The sequence below is a fragment of the Nannobrachium achirus genome, assembly GCF_963921795.1.
Source record: "Nannobrachium achirus genome assembly, chromosome: 20".
In the NCBI taxonomy this organism is placed as follows: Eukaryota; Metazoa; Chordata; class Actinopteri; order Myctophiformes; family Myctophidae; genus Nannobrachium; species Nannobrachium achirus.
This window is the reverse complement of record NC_137827.1, coordinates 54,250,686-54,271,313: the sequence shown is the minus strand read 5'-3', so window position 1 is coordinate 54,271,313 and position 20,628 is coordinate 54,250,686. Positions and strand designations below refer to the sequence as shown.

The 20,628-nt window shown below is 44.6% G+C and overlaps 1 protein-coding gene across 1 annotated transcript; it reads right to left on the bottom strand.

Moving 5' to 3' along the window:
* Positions 1–11,133: 11,133 nt before the first annotated feature.
* On the bottom strand, positions 11,134–11,457 carry LOC308306248 (BET1 homolog; the record flags this gene model as incomplete). The annotated part of the gene is made up of 1 exon (XM_080751147.1): positions 11,134–11,457. The coding sequence occupies one exon, from the start codon at positions 11,455–11,457 to the stop codon at positions 11,134–11,136; it is 324 nt and encodes a 107-aa protein (XP_080607273.1).
* Between the last annotated feature and the right edge of the window lie 9,171 nt (positions 11,458–20,628).

Below are 20,628 nucleotides of genomic sequence, written 5' to 3'. Positions count from 1 at the left end.
ATAGATAGATGCGTCATCATGCAATGACATCACAACATCGTCACTATTGTACTTTAAAAATCTTTTTAGCTATGAGCAAAACATCAGTTAGCAACTTGGAGTTGAACTGCCTTGTGAAATTTCTGTACATGTGTACTATATATTCACAGTGGTGCTGATATTTAAAATGTTGCAATGGACTGTACATCTGAAAGGAGGACAAAATAATCTTATCCACGCTGTGGTGTTAGTTGGGCACAAGGTGTATGCCTTTGGAGGGACTTTTGACAGGAACATCAGTAATCAGATTGAAGTCCACATCTTCAACACAGTGTCGTTGCGCTGGAGGATGTTGCCCCCAGAGACAACAGGAAGAGGAGAAAACCCTCTTGAGGTTCCATGCTTGAAGCAGGGCCACACAGCTGTGCTGATTGGCAATTTCACATACATCTGGGGAGGGACTCCTAGCGGCGAAGGGACCCCTCTTTATGCATTTGATGTTGACGCCCACAGATGGTTTAAGCCCGATGTTACTGGCACTGTTCCAGCGGTAAAGTCATGGCACTCTGCCTGTGCCTTAGGGAAGGTCATGTATGTCTATGGGGGAGTGATCCAGCACTGGGTACGCACTAATGACATTAACAAGTTGGACTCCACCACAATGGTTTGGTCTTTAATTAACACCAGAGGCACTCTATCACCGGTATCATCCAGTCATTCTGCCACCATCATAGGGACAAAGATGTTTGTATTTGGGGGCTGGGATGGGAATGAGGTCTACTACAATCTCATCAGTGTGTTTGACACAGAGACCAACTGCTGGCTGAGCACACCTTCTGCACAGCTTCTTCCAGGAGGGCCCATAGCTCATTCAGCCTTTGTCAACAATGGAGAGTTGTACATATTTGGTGGCAAAAACTCAAACCAGACCTTCAATGACCTGTGGAAATTCAATCCAGAGACCTTATCCTGGAATAAGGTTGAGCCCGAAGGGAAAGGCCCATGTAGGATGTCTTGTTGGATGGGCTGTTGTTGCATGGGAGATCTTACCATCCTCTTTGGAGGATGGTATGTAAACCATGACTTGTACATCTTAGACTTCAGTCCTAGTCTTAAGATGTTATGCAAACTAGCAGTCATTCAGTACGGTCTGAAGCAGTCAGAACTTCCACACGACATCAGGTGGGAACTGGCAGCCATGACTACCAACAACTGAACATTTAACAGCCCAATACACACATACATGTGTGTGGTTGTTGTTATTAAGTGTGCCTGCCATGCAATGGCAAAACACTTATTGTAATCCGCCATACTTAATTAGGGTAGTTAATGATCCCACAAATTTGGTGCGCTAATAACTGCCGCACAATTTACGCCACCGCCGCAATATATACATCAAAACGTGCGGCTCGGCCGGGAATGGTGTGCTATTACTTTTCTAAGAGAAAAGTTGTATCGTTTAATTGATATTAATTTATTAGTGAATTAATTTTACCCATTGACTTATAATGGGAATCGCAAAAACTCACATTCAATATTTTTTTTCTCGCAAACCATAGGGGCTACAGTTTCAAAACTTGGAGAGGAGATTTATAATGATATCAAGGATTAAATAAAAAATAATTTCGTCAGTTGGCCTCATGGTGGCGCTATAACAGTCCACTTTACCTTTCGGCCTGTAACTCTTGAACCGTGGGTCGGAAAATTAAAATGCCTTTTTCCCTGGATTCCTTGGGTCATGACGCATCTCCTCATATAGGCCACGCCCATTTGCGTCAGGATAGATTTTCCGCCATTTTGAATTTTCTTCAAAACACACTTTTTGCTCCTTTTCCTACATATTTTCTCCAAATGTCACAAAAATCGATACACACAATCTATGGACTCATGCGATAAACATATTTAAACGATATTTTGATAGTCCATACCGTTCTTCCGTAACAGGGTTCCAAAGTTAGCGGGAGGAGCCCGTTTTGTAAGAAGTAGCCATAAATCACAAACGAAACATCCAGTCAACACCAAATTTTAACCACAAGTGGGAGGCGCTATACTGAACATATACCCAAAAGCATTTCCACTTCGACCCATAGGGGGCACCACAAACACGCAAAACGTAACCGTTTCATGCCAAAACGTGTTTTTCAGGGGGAACGACCCTCTCAAAACGAAACACAAACGATCTCGGGAGCGACGGGACAACGTAATCGCCTTGCGGAACTTGTGGGAGGAGCCTATTTCTTAAAAACAAGAAACCATATTGCTAATGTTAACACATGCTAATGCTAACAAATGCTAATGCTAACAAAGATGCTAATGTTAACACATACAAGGTTGCACACACTTAGCGAGCTGCAGGCACACTTAAAATTTCTTCGAAATTTTCTTTTCTAGTTGTTTTTGTTGTTGGGGTTATTCATGATTCTGAATCCATTGTAAGCATCTGTTTTGCACGAAAAACATTCCCTGGGCTATAAACGGATTCAGAATCATGAATAACCCCTAGTTTGACCCCTCATTTGCTACTTAAAGCAGATTCATTTTTTTCCTTTTTTTCCCCCTGTAATGTAAAGTTAATGGGACACCAACTCTAGTGGCTGATAACACCAATTTAGCTGGGTCTCAGAAAGGGTTATCATCCCAAAATATAATCTACACTGATATAGAGCTTTTCAAAAATGCATGGTAACCTTTGCCACCTTTCGGAGAGCGACATCTCGTATGGCCCATGGACTAATAGCCTTGTGGAGCACTTTAGTGGCCTTGTGGAATCCACTGTCTGGGAACTGAATTCAAAAGTAGCAGATCTACCAGCTGAAAACGCATCCCTTCACGCCATGCTTGAATGTTTGACGCTGTAGTGTATATCGTCACGGTCGGACAGTTCCAATTTCGGGCTTTTGATCCGGTCGGGAGCGGAAGAGCTCCTACGTTTTTCTGTAGTCCAAAACGGACTACACTTTGGCCGGAAACAACGACCGGAAACAGTTTTAACCCGTACTTGCGCATGCGCTAACTACTTGCGCATGCGCTAAACTGGGTTGAAACTGTTTCCGGTCGTTGTTTCCGGCCAAAGTGTAGTCCGTTTTGGACTACAGAAAAACGTAGGAGCTCTTCCGCTCCCGACCGGATCAAACGGCCCGTTTAGTAAACGAAGACCAGGCTTTCTCTCAGGGGAAAGCCTGGTGAGGCGAGGTTAGTCGGACAGAAACCTTGTATCTCCAAGTTTCAAATGTGAATTTCCTTTTTCGTAAAGTAAAGCCCTGCTTCACCATACAAGACTGTCACACGGGACTAGTGAAAATAGCAGATCTACAAGCACACAATGCCTTGCGATGCGAGGCGTTGTGTACTTGTAGATCGTCTACTTTCACTAGTTTAAATCATTTTTAAAATGATGAATAAAAATTGAGCGGCTTTGCTTTGGACATGTTTTGGATTTCCACCTGACAACGACGATATGATCAAGCCGGGCGTTCATTTACAAACAAACATAAAAAGTTAGAATATGGAGATAAGAGGTTTCTGACCCGACAGCAACAACATACTGTATGCATGTGTGAGAATGAATAAGGTCTAAAGTGTCCAAGTCATCCTGTCTTTCATTGTTCAATAGTGCAGGGTTCTTCAACGTTTTCAGGCCAAGGACCCCTTAGATGAGAGAGAGATGAAGCAGGGACCCCCACAACCTGTTCATAGATTCCATATAGTTTCATCGCTTGACAGCACAATCATCTGTGAAATTTGGATTCATGTCAATTTGTGTTTTCAGCTCTTTAACCACCATCAATACTTAATAAACTTGACCTTTCACTCTGTACAAGTCTGCTCTTTTTCCACTGTATACCAAACCTCTTTTCCGAAAATAGACGATCTACAAGCTCACAAGGCCTCACGCTGCGAGGCCTTGTGAGCTTGTAGATCTGCGATGTTTGGCTAAAGTTCTCAGAATATGGAAGTTAGGGTTCAAGTGGTTAATATAAAAAAGGCGAAAATAATTTCTATCACACAAAGATTTGGAGGACCCCCTGTAGTAGCTCTGAGCACCCCTGCACTTGTGATATTATTTACTCTTCAAATGTAAACCTCAGTGATAGAACGTAACCTCTTGGCCCCCCAAGGCCTGTTCTAGTCCGGCCAAAAAATATCACGTAAACATAGCCAATCAGGAAGCAGCAAAATGGTTATGGTCAACGTAGCCAATCAGGAAGCAGCATTCTCTGTGACGTCACGATTATATTAAGTAAGTCTGATTCTGATTGGTGTAGTAGAGTTCTATGGGGGTTCTATGGGGGAGTGGTGACGTTCTGGCTAACCTGTGAAGTGAGTGCAACCAGTGACACTTGCAATGTCCAATTGCATCTTCTCTAGTTCAGTAGGTATGCAGCAGTCAGAGCTTCCACACCACATCAGGTGGCAGCCATGACTACCATCAACTGAACAATTAACAGCCCTATATAATACTAAAATCACACCTGTGTGAAGTGAGCGGTGCTGCTGGTGCTGCTGCTGCTGCTGATGATGATAGACCCACATGACGTCATACAACATCAGTATTTGATAACTTGGAAAATCACTTGGAAAACGTACAACATAAGTATTTGATATCTTCGATATCTTCGTAAACCACCCCTCTTCCGGAAATCCCATTTGCATTAGTGTAAATTAACACCATAAGAGTTACACACGCCATGTTGAGACCCTTTGGTCGGTTACGCCGGCCACAGAGTGACACACAGACAGAGATGAACACACAGATAATTTGTGCATTTTTCTTTCTCAGACCCGTGGACAGCAACTGAGTGATACAGACAGATTTTTCAGTTCTCAGAAAACGATTCCAAATTGCCGTTCAGCAATGCATAACCTGGGGTCATATGAGACACAAAAGTTTGAGACCTTTCAATCATACACGTTCTGAGTTCTGACTACCAGCCACAGAGAGACACACAGAAATTTCAAAAACTGTAGATAGATAGATAGATAGATAGATAGATAGATAGATAGATAGATAGATAGATAGATGCATTTAGCTATCAACAAAACATCATTTAGCAACTTGAAATTGAACTGCCTTGTAAAATTCCTGTACATTTGTCCTATATATTCACAGTGGTGCTGATATTTAAAATGTTGCAATGGACTGCACATCTGAAAGGAGGACAAAAGAATGACATCCACGCTGTGGTGTTAGTCGGGCACAAGGTGTATGCCTTTGGAGGGCCCTTTAACAGGAACATCAGTAATCAGATTGAAGTCCACATCTTCAACACAGTGTCGTTGCGCCGGAGGATGTTGCCACCAGAGACAACAGGAAGAGGAGAACGTCCTCTTGAGGTTCCATGCTGGAAGACGGGCCACACAGCTGTGCTGATTGGCAAGTTCACCTATATCTGGGGAGGGACTCCTAGCGGTGAAGGGACTTACTGCAACCCTCTTTATGCATTTGATGTTGACGCCCACAGATGGTTTAAGCCCGATGTTACTGTTCCAAAAGTAAAGTCATGGCACTCAGGCTGTGCCTTAGGGAAGGTCATGTATGTCTATGGGGGAATGACCCAACACTAATGACATTTACAAGTTGGACTCCACCACAATGGTTTGGTCTTTAATTAACACCAGAGGCACTCTGCCACCTGTTTCATTCAGTCATTCTGCCACCATCATAGGGACAAAGATGTTTGTATTTGGAGGCTTTGATGGGCAACATCATCACAATCTCATCAGTGTGTCAAACACAGAGACCAACTGGTGGCTGAGCACACGGTACCAGTTCACAGCATGGTACCGTCTTGTAACTTGGTGTCTGGACTTAAACGGCCAACAGGGACTTATTACTTAAGCCCCGCCCCTCTTAAGCCCCGCCCTATCTTCCTATTGGCTTAGCTTTAAACAGCTTTATCTCCAGTTTGCCAGCATGGTACTGTCTCGAAACTCGCTGTGTGTACTTACATGGCAAGTAGGAACTATCTTTAAATGCTTAAGCCCCGCCCCCTCTGCCTTCCTATTGGCTGGGCTTTAAACAGCCATACCTCCACTTCCCAACACGTTACTGGTCACAAACTCGGTGGGTGGTCCCACAGTCCCAACGGCTAACCGCTAATGCTAATGCTAATGCTAACACATGCTAATGCTAACAAATGCTAATGCTAACAAATGCTAATCCTAATGCTGACAAATAGTAATGCTAACACATGCTAATGCTAACACATGCTAATGCTAACATATGCTAATGCTAAAAATGCTAATGCTAACAAATGCTAATGCTAACACATGCTAATGCTAACAAATTATAATGCTAACACATGCTAATGCTAACACATGCTAATGCTAACAAATGCTAATGCTAACAAATGCTAATGCTAATGTTAACAAATGCTAATGCTAATGCTAATAAAAATGTTAATATTAAAGTTAATGATAAAAATGCTGATGTAAAACATTTGAATAATGATGTTAATGCAAAATGCTAATGCTAACACCAACTGCTATACAAGGTTGCACACACTTAGCGAGTGTGTGCAACGCGCAGGTTGTCATAACCTGCGCGTGCATGCATGTGTTTGTTGATGTTGTTTAGTTATGTTGATGCTGTGTTATTGTGTTGGTATAGAGTAGTTTTGTTGGACTTGTGTAGTTGTGTTGGTATTTTGTAGTTGTGTAATGTGTTGTTGTCACATCAATCCTGTCATTGTCATTGACATGTCATTGCGTCATTCATTTGCATGTTCTGGAGAAACGCAGATTAAACTGACTTCACACTCAACACTGCACTCCCTTGGGGCCTCAGCAACAACACAACAATTGTTTGTACGCTTCTAGAGATATCCAAAGCATTATTATAAAGGCATATTATTACTTGTATATATTTTGGACGTTACCATAGTCTGACACAGGCCATGCCAACATTTCACTGCACATACTGTACATGCATGAGCATGACACAAAAAAGATGTTAATGTGTGTACCAAAATGGCACAGATTATGGCATCATGGGTTTAAATCCATATTGACTGTGGTGGCACATGGCATCCTACTCCTACCTCTCTATCCTCTCTTTTCACTGTACTGTCATAACAAATGACTAATCCAAAAATCTAAAGGGGATAATAACATACATTTGGAGCTGGTGGCCTCGTGAGGAGCCTGACTCCTGTGTGAGTTGAAGGGGATTTATCTGCCTGTGGTCCCCTGATCACAGGGCCTGCAGACACCGAGTGTGGTCCCACGATGGGATCCTCCTCAATCAACTCCGGAGACCCTGGCCAAGTCATCCCCTTTCAACAGCTAAACCTTAACATGGCTCGCGGTGTTTACACATGCTGATTAATTTGGTAAGTGTACAGAGTGTCTCGAAGACGCGGTGATCTCTGCATCAATGTGCCCCTCTGTCCCGTCCTTTATCTCTCTATCCCGCCGTCCCTCTCTCACAAAAGGCGGAGATCCTCTTCAGAATAAGAGGAGAGGAATTGGGGATCAGAGCGAGCCGACTCCTGAGCAAACAGACACGGCTAATGGCCACGGCCGCTTTCTCCCCCCCCCCTCAAATTATTGGCAGAGCAAGGGAATGTAGCCGGTCCAGTCATAATGTTAATGCTAAAGCTCGCTAATCCCTTACACACACACACAGGCCTTGCTCTCACCGATACGCACACGGCTACGGCCTAATCACTCCAGCCACCCAGGCAGTGGGCCAGGATGGGAGACTATAAGAGAAAAAAGGACTCAGGCCACATGCACGTACATGTGACATGCATGCACAGCCACGTTTACGTTCATACATGAACACACTCACATATAAACACTAGTCTATGGTGAACAACACATGATGAACAAACTGATGAATAATCATCTTTTTATCAGTCGGTCGGAGCTATATGAAGGCGCTGTTAGTCTGCTCTTCTACCACTTTTTCGAGTCACGTGTTCAAATACTGGATTCTGATTGGCTAAATTCCGGAGGTTATGAGAAGACAACTGTCGCAAAGTTGTGTGTCCGAGATCAATGCGCCTCAGTGTACATCCGGGGACTTTCCCCCAACCAACAAATGAAGGTTGCAGCGGTCCTATGTTTACTAACGTGCGTACTATCGTCGCCGATTTATTTGGATCCAATGCAATCCGCCAACTTTAAAGCCCCTTTTCTCTGAACCTATGCCTTTCTGGAAGCGAACAGCCTCTATTTACGGCCGGAACGGTGCTTTTAACTGACGTTAGCTTAGCTGTAAGCTAGACGCATGGATTACTATGGAGTTGACGCCATCTGTTGGTGAGTAGAAGATGTTGTTTGTGGAACTATCTGCTGTCTCGCGGAAGTTTTATAGGCAATAATGATTGTAACTTAAGATCCTTGCAAGTTACAACTATGTGTTTTCTTTCATGTATACGGGAAAAAGTGGTAGAAAAGCTATTTACCACTCGGGGTCGGACATTATGCTCTCATAATGTCCTGAGTGCGGGTGTTATCGGACTCGGCTGCGCCTCGTCCGATAACACCCGCACTGCGGACATTATGAGAGCATAATGTCCTCTCACTCGGGGTAAATTGCTTACTTTTTGAGCGGTGCTAACCGCTCCTATAGACCGCTTTTTTACCAAAACTATGATGTCACAAATGATGATGACATGAGTTCGCTAGACCAATGAAACACTTCGATTCTGTTGATCTGTCCATGATGTCATAGTCACAGAGGCACTCGATTGGTTCACCCTGATTTAGAACGCGCTTAGGCTGCGTAAAATACGTCATAACGCGTTTAGGCCGCGTAAAATACGTCATAACGCGTTTAGGCCGCGTAAAATACGTCATAAAAAATGATTGAGCGGTGCTAACCTTGAATTTCAAAATTATATTAGATGAATATCACTTATAAGCGATAAAATAACCACACTTTTAGACAGACTGTGGAAAATCTTACAGGTTATAAATGATAGGCAGCTAATACAAGTTTAAAATACAAATGAACAGACTTTGAAAAACTAAAATATTCATCTTCTGGCCTCTTCTCGCCTCTCTGGAGGCCTCTCTGGAGGTCAATAAGGTCACTTATCATTACACTATGACACTCTTACAAGCTACAATCCGTAGCTTGGTCAACTAACTGATGAGAAATGACAATAAAGACTTATATAGTCTGAGCAGACCTCTAGACTGACATCATACACAACCAAAAGAATATTGCCATGCATGCCTATCAACACTGATTTGCGCAGAAATTAGTTTGCACCGCTCACTTCGCACGGGTGCGATTTTTTCCCCTCTACACCAAACCTCTTTGCCGAAAATAGCCGATCTACAAGCTCACAACGCCTCGCAGCGCGAGGCGTTGTGAGCTTGTAGATCTGCTATTCTTGGCTAAAGTTCTCACAATATGGACGTTAGGGCTCCAACATAAAAAAGGAGAAAAAAAGTTTCTATCACACAAAGATTTGGAGGACCCCCTGTGGTACCTCTGACTACCCCCTGGGGGTCCCGGACCCCCTGTTGAAGACCCCTGCCCTGGTGCATCAACCAGGGCATCAACCCCACCACTGGTCACCACCGTCTGGTTAAGATCTGGGCAGCAGATATCTCCCTCTCTCCCCTTAACCCATTTGTACACTGTCAGATTTACAGCCTTGTATGGGTCAATTTAGACCCCCTAGCATACATGGGCAACTGGCAGCCCGGGGGCCACACCTTCACTTAATGCGGCCCACAGGAATACTGATAAATGATTGGTTTCAGCTGTTCCAAATGTGCTAACATGACCACCTTTAATTACCTCAGTTTACTGTATATAGTATCTTAATGACTAGGCTACTGCTAGTCTTTTTCTTATGTCCAATGCATTTGTATTAAGTTCATAAAGTTAACAAAGAACATATACGTAAATGCATTTGAAATTAAATAAAAACATATATATACTTTTCAGGATTCCAATTAAAAAATAACTAAAATAGCAGATGTACAAGCACAAAACGCGTTGCAGTGCGACGCGTTTTGAGCTTGTACATCTGCTATTTTGGACTGTATATGCATTGTGGCCCTCTGGAGTGAGTGTGAAAATGTAGTGGCCCTCTCCATCATCAAAGTTGCCCACCCCTGCCATAAAGGAACCCACAGAGACCCTTTGAGGACCACTGCTCTAGCCTCTAGCACATCTCTCTCTAGCAGCTAGAGGGTGGGCACGACATCTAAAAGCAGGGGTTACAGCAAGGACATTACACCGTGGAATGGTTTCTATACCTCTGTAGCGTCTCTGTGTGTTGTGTTGTCTGGTTTGCAAATATCAGCATTACCGTCAGTCAATGTGTCCTTTTCTAACATTGCCCACATTCTTTCCAAAACCAGGCGTTGCCATTTCAAGCAGTAAGGGATCCCCCCAGACATATCTCCCTATGTGGCAGTGGCTCAAGGGGGAGAGTTGCCGTCTTAGAACACGGAGGAATAGGATTCCCGAAGAGTTCTCAGTTCGATCCCGGGCTCCCCCAGGAGTTAGTGTCGAAGAGTCCTTGAGCAAGACTCTGAACCCCTAGTTGCTCCCGATGAGCAGGTTGGTGCCTTCTGCCTTGCATGGTTTCTTCTCTTCCGCCATCAGTGTATGAATGTGTGTGCGTGAACGTAATGCACACTCTCTGTAAACGCCTTGGATAAAGACACCAGGGACGTGCAGAGAATGTTAGAGAGGCAGGAGCTGACATTTCTAAAGGGGCTTTGGGGAAAAAATCTCAAAAATAGCAGACCTCCAAGCTCACAACGCGTCGCGCTGCAACACATTGTGAGCTTGGAGGTCAGTTATTTTCGGTGACTGATACCACACTGAACTAAGCATATAAGAATAGAGAGGACACCGGATATCCCCGCCCGTCCACTTGCATTGAGTCGCTCACCTAGCACATGAAGCGTACTTCCGCGTTTGAGACACATTTTGCGTCATAGTTTGTGTTCATGGACGCGCTGGGGCTCTAATTCATGAACGAGCACATCCGGTATGAACGCGCGTTCATGATTAGAAGCCCCAACTGCAGTACCTCAAACGGCCACCATGTCCATGGCGCTTCAAAGCTCCCCCTCGGTCCCGGGGGCTTGGTCATGACCCGTGAAGAGCTCTCCGGAAATCCCACGGTGAACGAACGACTCGGGTCCAGGGGGCGGAGGCCCGACGCATCCGACCCGTCACAGTCTGCTGAACCAGTACAGGACGAGGAAGACTGCGAGGCTGAACAGCGCCATGTAGCCGAGGAGCTTGGAGGACACGTGGCGCCTGGCGAGGTGTCTCACCTTGCCCATGGCGGTGCCCAGCTGGCTCCCCGCCGAGTCAAAGTCCGTGTCCATCTCCTCCAGCATCCTGTTGTGCTGTCTGACCTCCGTTCCGATCTCAATTGCCACGCTCTTCAAGTCGGTGACCTTGGACATGAGAACGTCGTGTAGACGTCCGTTCTCGTCTTGGTAGACGTTGCTCCCACTCGCGTGATACGCCGAAGCTTCCCCGCGCCTCATCTTGACTTATGTACCGAACTATTATTGGCATAAATGTGGCTGCGAAACACGCGGGACACTGTATTATACCTCTGACACCACGCGTCAGCTTATAAGCCAAGCTGCCTTCAATATTGCGTCAAATACGACGTCAGTCTTGCCCAAATATGGAGTTCCACTTGGTCCAGAGTGGCCTACATACAGCGATGCTTAGATAAGTCGTGTGTATCTGTCCTTAGCGTATCCCATGAGCCATCTGACTGATCGACTTAAAGTCTGCAAGAGTAGAGAGAGGACCCCGGGATTTCCAACCGACATGCCTATATATGGGCATATATGGAGGGTGTAGTATGACGTCATATTGATGACATCAGGGATCTCCCTTTATTGGGCACAGGGACACAGACAGATACAGGTATCTCGGCATATGCACATAAAAGGGACACATCAGAGTCACAGACAGACATCATCATCATCATGTGACTACTAATTGAAGCCGAGGCCGAATTGGGCCAAATCGCATGGATGAGCCCTGACAGCACATGGTTGGTGCTACAGACTCCAGATTTCGCACACAGACAGCTCAGACCTTTGCCTACGTTCTTAGCTAGGCCTCGACCCGACCCGATATGCGGTTTTCCGGAACCAATGCGAAAGGTTCGGAATCTCCATATGCGGAGTCCTGACTACTAATTGAAGCCAATGGACGCCGAATCCGAATTGGCCCGAATCGCATGGATGAGCCCTGACAGCACATGGTTGGTGCTACAGACTCCACATTTCGCACACAGACAGCTCAGACCTTTGCCTACGTTCTTAGCTAGGCCTCGACCCGACCCGATACACAGTTTTTCGGATCTGGCACGAAAGGTTTGGAATCTCCGTATGCGGAGATGACTGACATCGGGCTGTTCCGGAGCAAGCGCTGACTCATTGTGACATCACTTCATAAAAGGCTCTGACATCACATACACTAGATGAGTCAACAAAAAATCTCTCTGAGTGTGGCATAAACTTAAGTCTTTCTTCCTCTCACTTCGAGGTGAGCAAAGTTCAGGGTGCTCTTCAGAGCGGTTGGGTTCCGGGGGAATTAGCGGGCTGTGCCTTTAAGAGAACCAGGTGAATAATGTGGATAAGCCCGGGCAGTTCCCTCTCACGCTAAACTTAATAATGTGGATAAACCCGGGCAGTTCCCTCTCACGCTAAACTTAAATAATAAAGGGGAATAAGGAGCCCAGGGGCTAGGGAACTCCGGGGCTCTCTGTAAGTAAAGTAAGGGGTGAGTTACGAAGGCTCTCACTTGCTCTCACTTGCCTCGACCCGACATATATCTCCGTATATGGGCATAAAAGGGACACAGACTGATACAGAGATCTTCATATACGGTATGGGCAGATACAGAGATCTCCATATATGGGCATTTGGGCTAGAGTATAATGGGCATAAAAGGGACACAGACAGATACAGAGATCTCCATATATGGGCATATGGGCATAAAATGGACACGCGGTTTTCCAAAACCGGCGCAAAATGTTCGGAATCACATATGGGCATATGGGCATAAAATGGACACAAAAAATGGGGTTTGCATTAAAGGGTGGGGCATTCATTCCCTATTTCAAATTCGGCACGCGCGTTCCCCGCCGCAGCAGGTAGTGCAGTGCCCGGCCTCGACCTGATCCGATACGCGATTTTCTGGAACCAGCACGAAAGGTTCGGATTCTGATGTCTGACATCAGGGTTTTCCGGAACCGGCACTGTGTCCGCATAGATCTCCATATATGGGCATAAAATGGATGCAGACAGACAGATACGGATATCTCCATATATGGGCATAAATGGACACAGGCAAACAGATGGTCAAAGATCTCCATATATGAGCATAAAATGGACGCAAAAAGACAGATACTTATATCTCCATATATGGGCATAAATGGACACAGGCAAACAGATGGTCAAAACAGGTCCTATGACAACAGGTATAATGGGGTTTGCATTAAAGGGGGAACCAGCACTGTGTCTGCAACATAGTCGGAGGCACAGACAGATACAGAAATCTCCGTAATGGGCATAAAGGGACACAGACAAACAGATACAGAGATCTCCATATATGGGCATAAAATGGATGCAGACAGACAGATACAGATATCTCCATATATGAGCATAAATGGACACAGGCAGAAGGTCAATACAGGTCCTACAGAGATCTCCATATATGGGCATAAAATGGACGCAAACAGACAGATAACTCCATATATGGGCATAAATGGACACAGGCAAACAGATGGTCAAAACGGCTTCTACAGAGATCTCCATATGGACATAAAATGGACATAGACAGACAGATATCCCCATATATGGGCATAAATGGACACACGCAAACAGATGGTCAAAACAGATCCTATGACAACAGGTATAATGGGGTTTGCATTAAAGGGCGTGGCATTCATCCCCTATTTACATTGTTCCCGAGTTGGCCAGGGCGCCGACTAGACGCTCGGCCGCCCGTAGATTTAACCACTTCAGCCCTATGTTTTGGCCATTTGAAAATAGACTATCTAAAAGCTCACAATGCGTCACATCTTGTAGATCTGCTATTTTCAAAATATTTTAGTCATAATATGTTAGCTAGTTACCGGTAGTCATCAATAGCATGTATAAATTACAAATCAGTATATAATCGGAGTTTAATATAGGAGGCTGGATAAAGTAAGAGAAATTCACATCAACACTCTCAACATGTTAAGAACATGGGTCCATGTTCTTAAGGAGTGCATTGATTGATTATTATTGATTGATTGATTGATTATTTTATTTGACAAAAATGCAGAACAGTACAAGTATAGACAATACAATAGCAATGTAGTACAGTACAAGTACAGTTAAACACCCTGCCTAAAAGGAACATCCCAAATAAGACCTTTTACGTCCTTTTATTTACGTTGGAAGCCCTCTGTATTTAATTCATGGACATAATAAATAGCAAGCAAAGAAAACATACAATAATATCGCAGTTATAGAAACACTATAAGTACAGGATAGTTGAAACAAGGGGGTGGGGCTAAGGTAAGGGGGGGGGGTGCTCACTTCTCGCCTGTCTATGGGAGAAGTGATAACTACCTCTTTCTCTGGCATTACTTTACTTTTCCTTTGGTTGTGAAACAGTCTTAAAAAGGGTTATGCGTAATTTAGTTTGTAAAAATTAGTTTGTACAAAGTTTATGCAAACTTTGTATTAGACATGATGCATAGCAAGCGTTAGCAAAAAGACTATAATCTTAGCTCATATCCCCACTCAACACGACAGTGGCGGTGGTCCCTGCCTGGTCCACAATCAGTCGCAGACGGCTGCTGTAAACCGATCGAGCAAACAGAGATGCGCTCTGTCAAGCCATTCGCCGCATCGTCACTCCTCCGAGCTGCTCCTCCAACTAAAACAAAAGTCTGTCCGTGCCTGGCAGAAGACTTCGGGGTTCTATACCCTATAAGCGTGCCTTGCGGCCGGAGGGGTTTATTATTTAGCCGCCGTTCATTTATCACCGTCAGAAGCGGGGACAGCTTAAGGAAAACCGTTGTCACTCAGTGTCTGCCACGCTCCGCGGAGCGGCGAGCACGTGTTAACGTAAATCACCGCTAATACGGAGGCCCTGCTGGGCCTTGGGTTCTTATAAACACTGTGGCGTACACTATAATTGATACAGTATACGCCCCCCGTGCTCGCTTGGGGTCTCGCTCTCTTTTTCTCTGCCCTTCGCTGCCTCTCTCTCCCCCTCTGTGTGTGTGTGTGTGTGTGTGTGTGTGTGTGTGTGTGTGTGTGTGTGTGTGTGTGTGTGTGTGTGTGTGCAGGGGCGTCAATTGGGTATGGCAGGGGTATGCAGCTGCCATACCCTGGGCCCAGGGGGGAAAATAAAAGTTACTTTTAAATATAAATCCATGAATGTCTCGTTGTCTATCTGTGCAGGTTATTATGTAGTTAAATTACAGTAAAATAACTACAAATGTTAAATTTAACAAAATGGTCACTTTAACAAGGTATTATAATTATATTCTCCACACTTGTATTCTCCCCAGCTTGACAAAATTGTATATTCCCAGGTTCCGCAGGTCAGCTGCACAGGTGCAATTAATTATTGTTAATTGTGGCACGTTTACTAACATGCTAAGTTTAGCTGCACTTGAAAAACCATTCCAGGCTGCCATATCCAGCCCAAGAGACCGTAGAAAAAACTGACAAAAGTTTTTTTTTTCAGACATTGTGAAAATAGCCGATCTACTGCGAGGCGTTGTGATCATGTAGATCTGCTATTTTCACAAGAGAACCGTGTTATCCAAAATGTAATGCCTCTTTTCCATGAGGACTCCCATCTTTGCCATACTCTAGCTTTTGCTGAACTGACGCCACTGCGTGTGTGTCTCTCTTCCCGTCTCTCTCACTCGCTCTCCTTTCACACAACCCTTACCTAAAGAAAAGCTGACCCTGTGACCAGCATCTGTAAATCTACTTGCCATTTTTCATATCCTGATTTCACAAGCGTGAGGCACAGTCGTGTGTGTATTGGAGCGCTCGTGCGTGTTTTACTGTGACACATGCGACCCCTTCGGGGCGAAAACCCAACGTCACGATTTATCACGCGCCGTTTTTCTTTTGCGATGCGCTTGCCCTCGTTTACGGCGGCCGCCAGCGGGGCGCTGACGGGCCGGGGCCCTAAAGAGCTCCATCAGGAGGCTTGTTTTGCATATATTACAGGGTTAAGTGCAAACCAATCTGCTCTATCCAAACACGCCAATCCAAACAGAGCCCCGCCGAGACTGATGGGTAACATACACGACCAGGGGGCCCCTCCGTGACCCCGCCTACACACACACACACACACGCACGCACACACGCACGCGCACACACACACACACACACACACACACACACACACACACACACACACACACACAGGGTTTGTATTAACCTACTATACTTGTGGGGACGTCAGCGTTTTAGGTTGGCGTTGCAAATGAATGCGACGAAACATGATTCTAATGAATGCTGTTTTCTACACCGAGAGCCGGAAACAGCGGAGGGACAAGCTCACGAGGCGTCGGCAGACATTTTCGGGGCGCATCATCGGGCAACAAAGTATAGACGTCAGGCATACCTCAAACCCTAACCCAGGGTATAGGCAACCTGCTGCTCTAGAGTCGCATGTGTGGCTTTTAGGCCCTCTTCTGTGGCTCCCAGTTGCTTGGGCAAAGAAGTATGTAAAGGAAGAGATTTTCTTTTCTGTTTTTAAACTTTATTCGTATAATTTATTATAGCAGTAGGTAGAATGTTAGTCGTACATTCCAAAAAAGTGTCGCCTACACACCAGATAAAAATAAGAAAGAAATTGTTGAAGGGAAATAAAGAATTTATTAATGGTATTGTTTGCTTTCACCGCCAATGCTGCTGGCTTACTGGCTTTGAGAAATTAGTCAGCAATAAAAAAAGTTATATTGAAAGACTAGAAAAGGCGCCGATAAATAAAGCAATGTTTTTGCGGCTCCAGACAGATTTGTAATAATTCTTTGGACCAAAAACGGCTCTTTTGATTATTAACTCATTTCCTGCTATCCCCGTCGAAACCGGAGATTTCCTGCTGTACCACTCTGCGATGCCCGAGGAGCCCGAAGATTTAATTAGCTTTAATCATTATGAAACGATTAAAAGTATGATCGCTGATTATAGCCGATTCTGGCTCTTTAGGCCCGCCTCCTAACTGTATCCGGTCGTATTTCCGGTTTGGGCCGGATCTAGGTTTCCATATCCGGTCTGAGGTCCAATCGTAGCTCCGGTCGCATAGCTTTCCATTGTAAACAAGGAAGCTGACTGCACAGCCATAGAATGGTATTTTTTCACACGTTTTTATTTTTATTTTGTAGCTGTTTGATTCTTTTACCCGCCTGGCATATGATCTGCGCACATATCGTCTGCTATATGTGCGCGAACGTGTCCACGTGTTACCATAGCGCACAGCTGGCTGTTTCCAATGTTTTTTATGTAAACACTGGCGGATACAGCAGGGATACAGCCTGGCAACGGATATGTCTATTTCAATGGGGTTTTTTTTATTCAAAAGCTGTCACAGAGTCTACGTCTACTAGATGAGTCGCGCACAGATCGTGCACGATGCGTGCGCGTGCCCACGTTAAAAGGTAAGGACAATTTGGCAGGAAAACAGTTCAGCCTATGTTTAAAATAGCAGCAAATGAGTTAAAGTTGCCTACCCCTGCCCTAACCCCAATGTCCTATAATCCTAATCCCAGCGTAGCTCTGAAGAAAATATGTTTTAACCATGAAACAAAAATAAATATCTTGTGAAGACCAGGGAACATTTGGGCCCCACAAGTATAGTAACACACACACACACACACACACACACACACACACACACACACACACACACACACACACACACACACACACACACACACACACACACTCCTGTTTCACATAAACATACCAACAGACATGCAGTCCTCCTTCCCCTCTCTCTCTCTCTCCCATACACACACAAACGCACGTGCACGCGCACAGTCAACACAAGCTTAGCTCACGTTGATTGGCTCTGATTGGCTGTATAAAACACAGCGCTGACTTTTTGATTATATTACTACATGGGTCATGCATGGATTGGCGCCCCACGCTGCAGATACCAGACACTAAACGCCCCCTCTGGGCAGGACCGGAGCGGAGCGGGTACCGGGGCCGGGGCCAGGTCGTCAGCAGGGGCGTCACAAGCGGGAGGGAAAAGTGGGACTGAGTTAGTAGGGCCCAAGGTGAATGGGGCCTTCATTATTTTATACTTTAGCTATTGAAAAATAATAGCAGATCTACAAGCTCGCAGCACAGCACTCGGTGCCGTGCTGTGAGCTTGTATTTTTTAAGCGAACATTTGTAACTCAAATTTTGCTTCTGGGGGGGGGGGTCCTTGGAACTAAATATTTTGAGATGGGGATCCGTGGGCAAATACATATCATTTTGGGGGTCCTTCACATGAAAAAGATTGAGAACCACTGACATAGAAACATAGGTTTTTTCAAAAAACCTTTTTTCACAATTCTTCAAACATTGCAGATGTACAGGCTCGAGTGCCGCGCATATCTGCTATTTTTGGAGCTGTGTGGAACACAAGCTACCCTATACGTGGCCGTGTGTGTAGGTATGTTTGTGTGTGGGTGGGTCTGTATGTAGCCTCAAGAATGTGGTGTAGTACCTTTTATGGCCACACATGTTAAGGGAGGGGCGCTGTTTTCAACTGCAATACACACACACACACACACACACACACACACACACACACACACACACACACACACACACACAGCTCCACTTCGAACAGAGGTTCGATTTTTCAATAGTTAAAGCACAAAATAACACGTAATAATGCGTTCCCAGTCTAAATGGGTCAAACCCCCTCCCCCTATGAAGAACATTCATGGGGGGCCCGCAGTGAATCCTTGTACCCAGGGGGCCCAGAATTTGGTGCGACACCCCTGGTGGTCAGAACCTCCCCCCAGGCGGCCCACATTTCGGGCACAAGGACACGCCGAGGAAACACCACACACACACGCACACGCACACGCACACACACACACACGCACACGCACACGCACACGCACGCACACACACACACACACACACACACACACACACACACACACACACACACACAGACCCAAGAGGACGAAGGAAGACCTGTGATTGTAATGACTCCCATTACCAGGAAACATCGTTGTTGTTGTCGTAGGCAGAGACCTCCTGTCTCCTAGTCTGAGTTCGCAGAAAAGTGTCGCCTCTCGCATACAAACGGGATATTCATATTCCAACTTTGTGTCCATATTTAAACATTTTGAATATAGATTATTTTTTGATTTACCAGACTGTAAACACAAACTAGATGTTTTTAATCTGTTAAATTCTTAATGCACTCCTCCCTCGTTTTGTTGAATTAGATTTTTTTACTTAACTCATATATATTAGGAATTATAAGACATAATACTTGTGGAAAGTGGAAAAAACAGTATATCTCCAACAGTTTGTGGAACAACAGTATAAGTCCGTACAAGCAATATTCAGCAGTCAAAGGGAGCAGATAACATTAAAACAGACAATTGAACAAAATGAGGGGGGAGTGCATTAACAATTTAACAGATTAAAAATTACTAGTTTGTGGTTTACAGTCTGGTAAATAAAAAAATATATATATTCAAAAAAAGATCAGGTAGGCTACTCATTAACGCCCTACTTGATCACACTACAGTGGGTTTCAACCCTTAATTTTCATATCAAGGACCATTATTTATTCAGCATTTGAGCCAGGGACCACCATTTATTTGATGATGTTTAGCCTCTCAGACCCAAAACATTTAATATTTTGTTGGTAAAATTGTGTCCATGATTCCATGCTGTATTGATGTTGCTACCATATAGTAAATTGTAAATTAAGTAATGACAATAATTTAACTCTTGAGAGGGTGAAATGAAATGTTGAATTTTTACACACTCAAGAGTTAAAGATCTATAAGGGTCCATTTGGTTACCAACTCTCCATTTAGCTGGGGACCACCTGGAACCTCCACAGTCAAGGACAACTGGTGTTCCCCGGACCACTGGTTGAAAACCACTGCACTACTACGACCTCGCACAAAAGCATCGCGAGTGGCAGATCCGCAAGCTCGAAGCGCGGCACGAAGAGACATCGATTCGAGCTTGCGTACCTGCTACTTTTTGTTACTCGTAAGAAGAACAGTAACAGTATGGGACATATGATGTTTCCACACGACAGAGACGATAATGTAACACAGAATGTGTGATCGTCTCCAGTGGCCGCGGAACACAAGAGTGTGTTGTCCCTTATTGGCAGGCAGTTATATTTAATGCTTTGGCTTTTGGAAATGATCCAATCTACAAGCTCACAAGCTTCTGCGATTTTCGATAAAGTTTGACAATTCCTGAAAGATTTGAATACTATTACTTTACTCTATGTACATTTTATATATTTAGTATCCTGCTCATGTTTTATTATAAAGAGCCTCCCTTCATGCTCAGGGGATAAATTGAAAATTCATGTCAGATCCATGCGTCTAACAGGTGAGACATGACCTTTGATGGGTTAATAGAAAGTTACATAGCGCCACTTTAAGTCAATGTTTGAATAGAGAC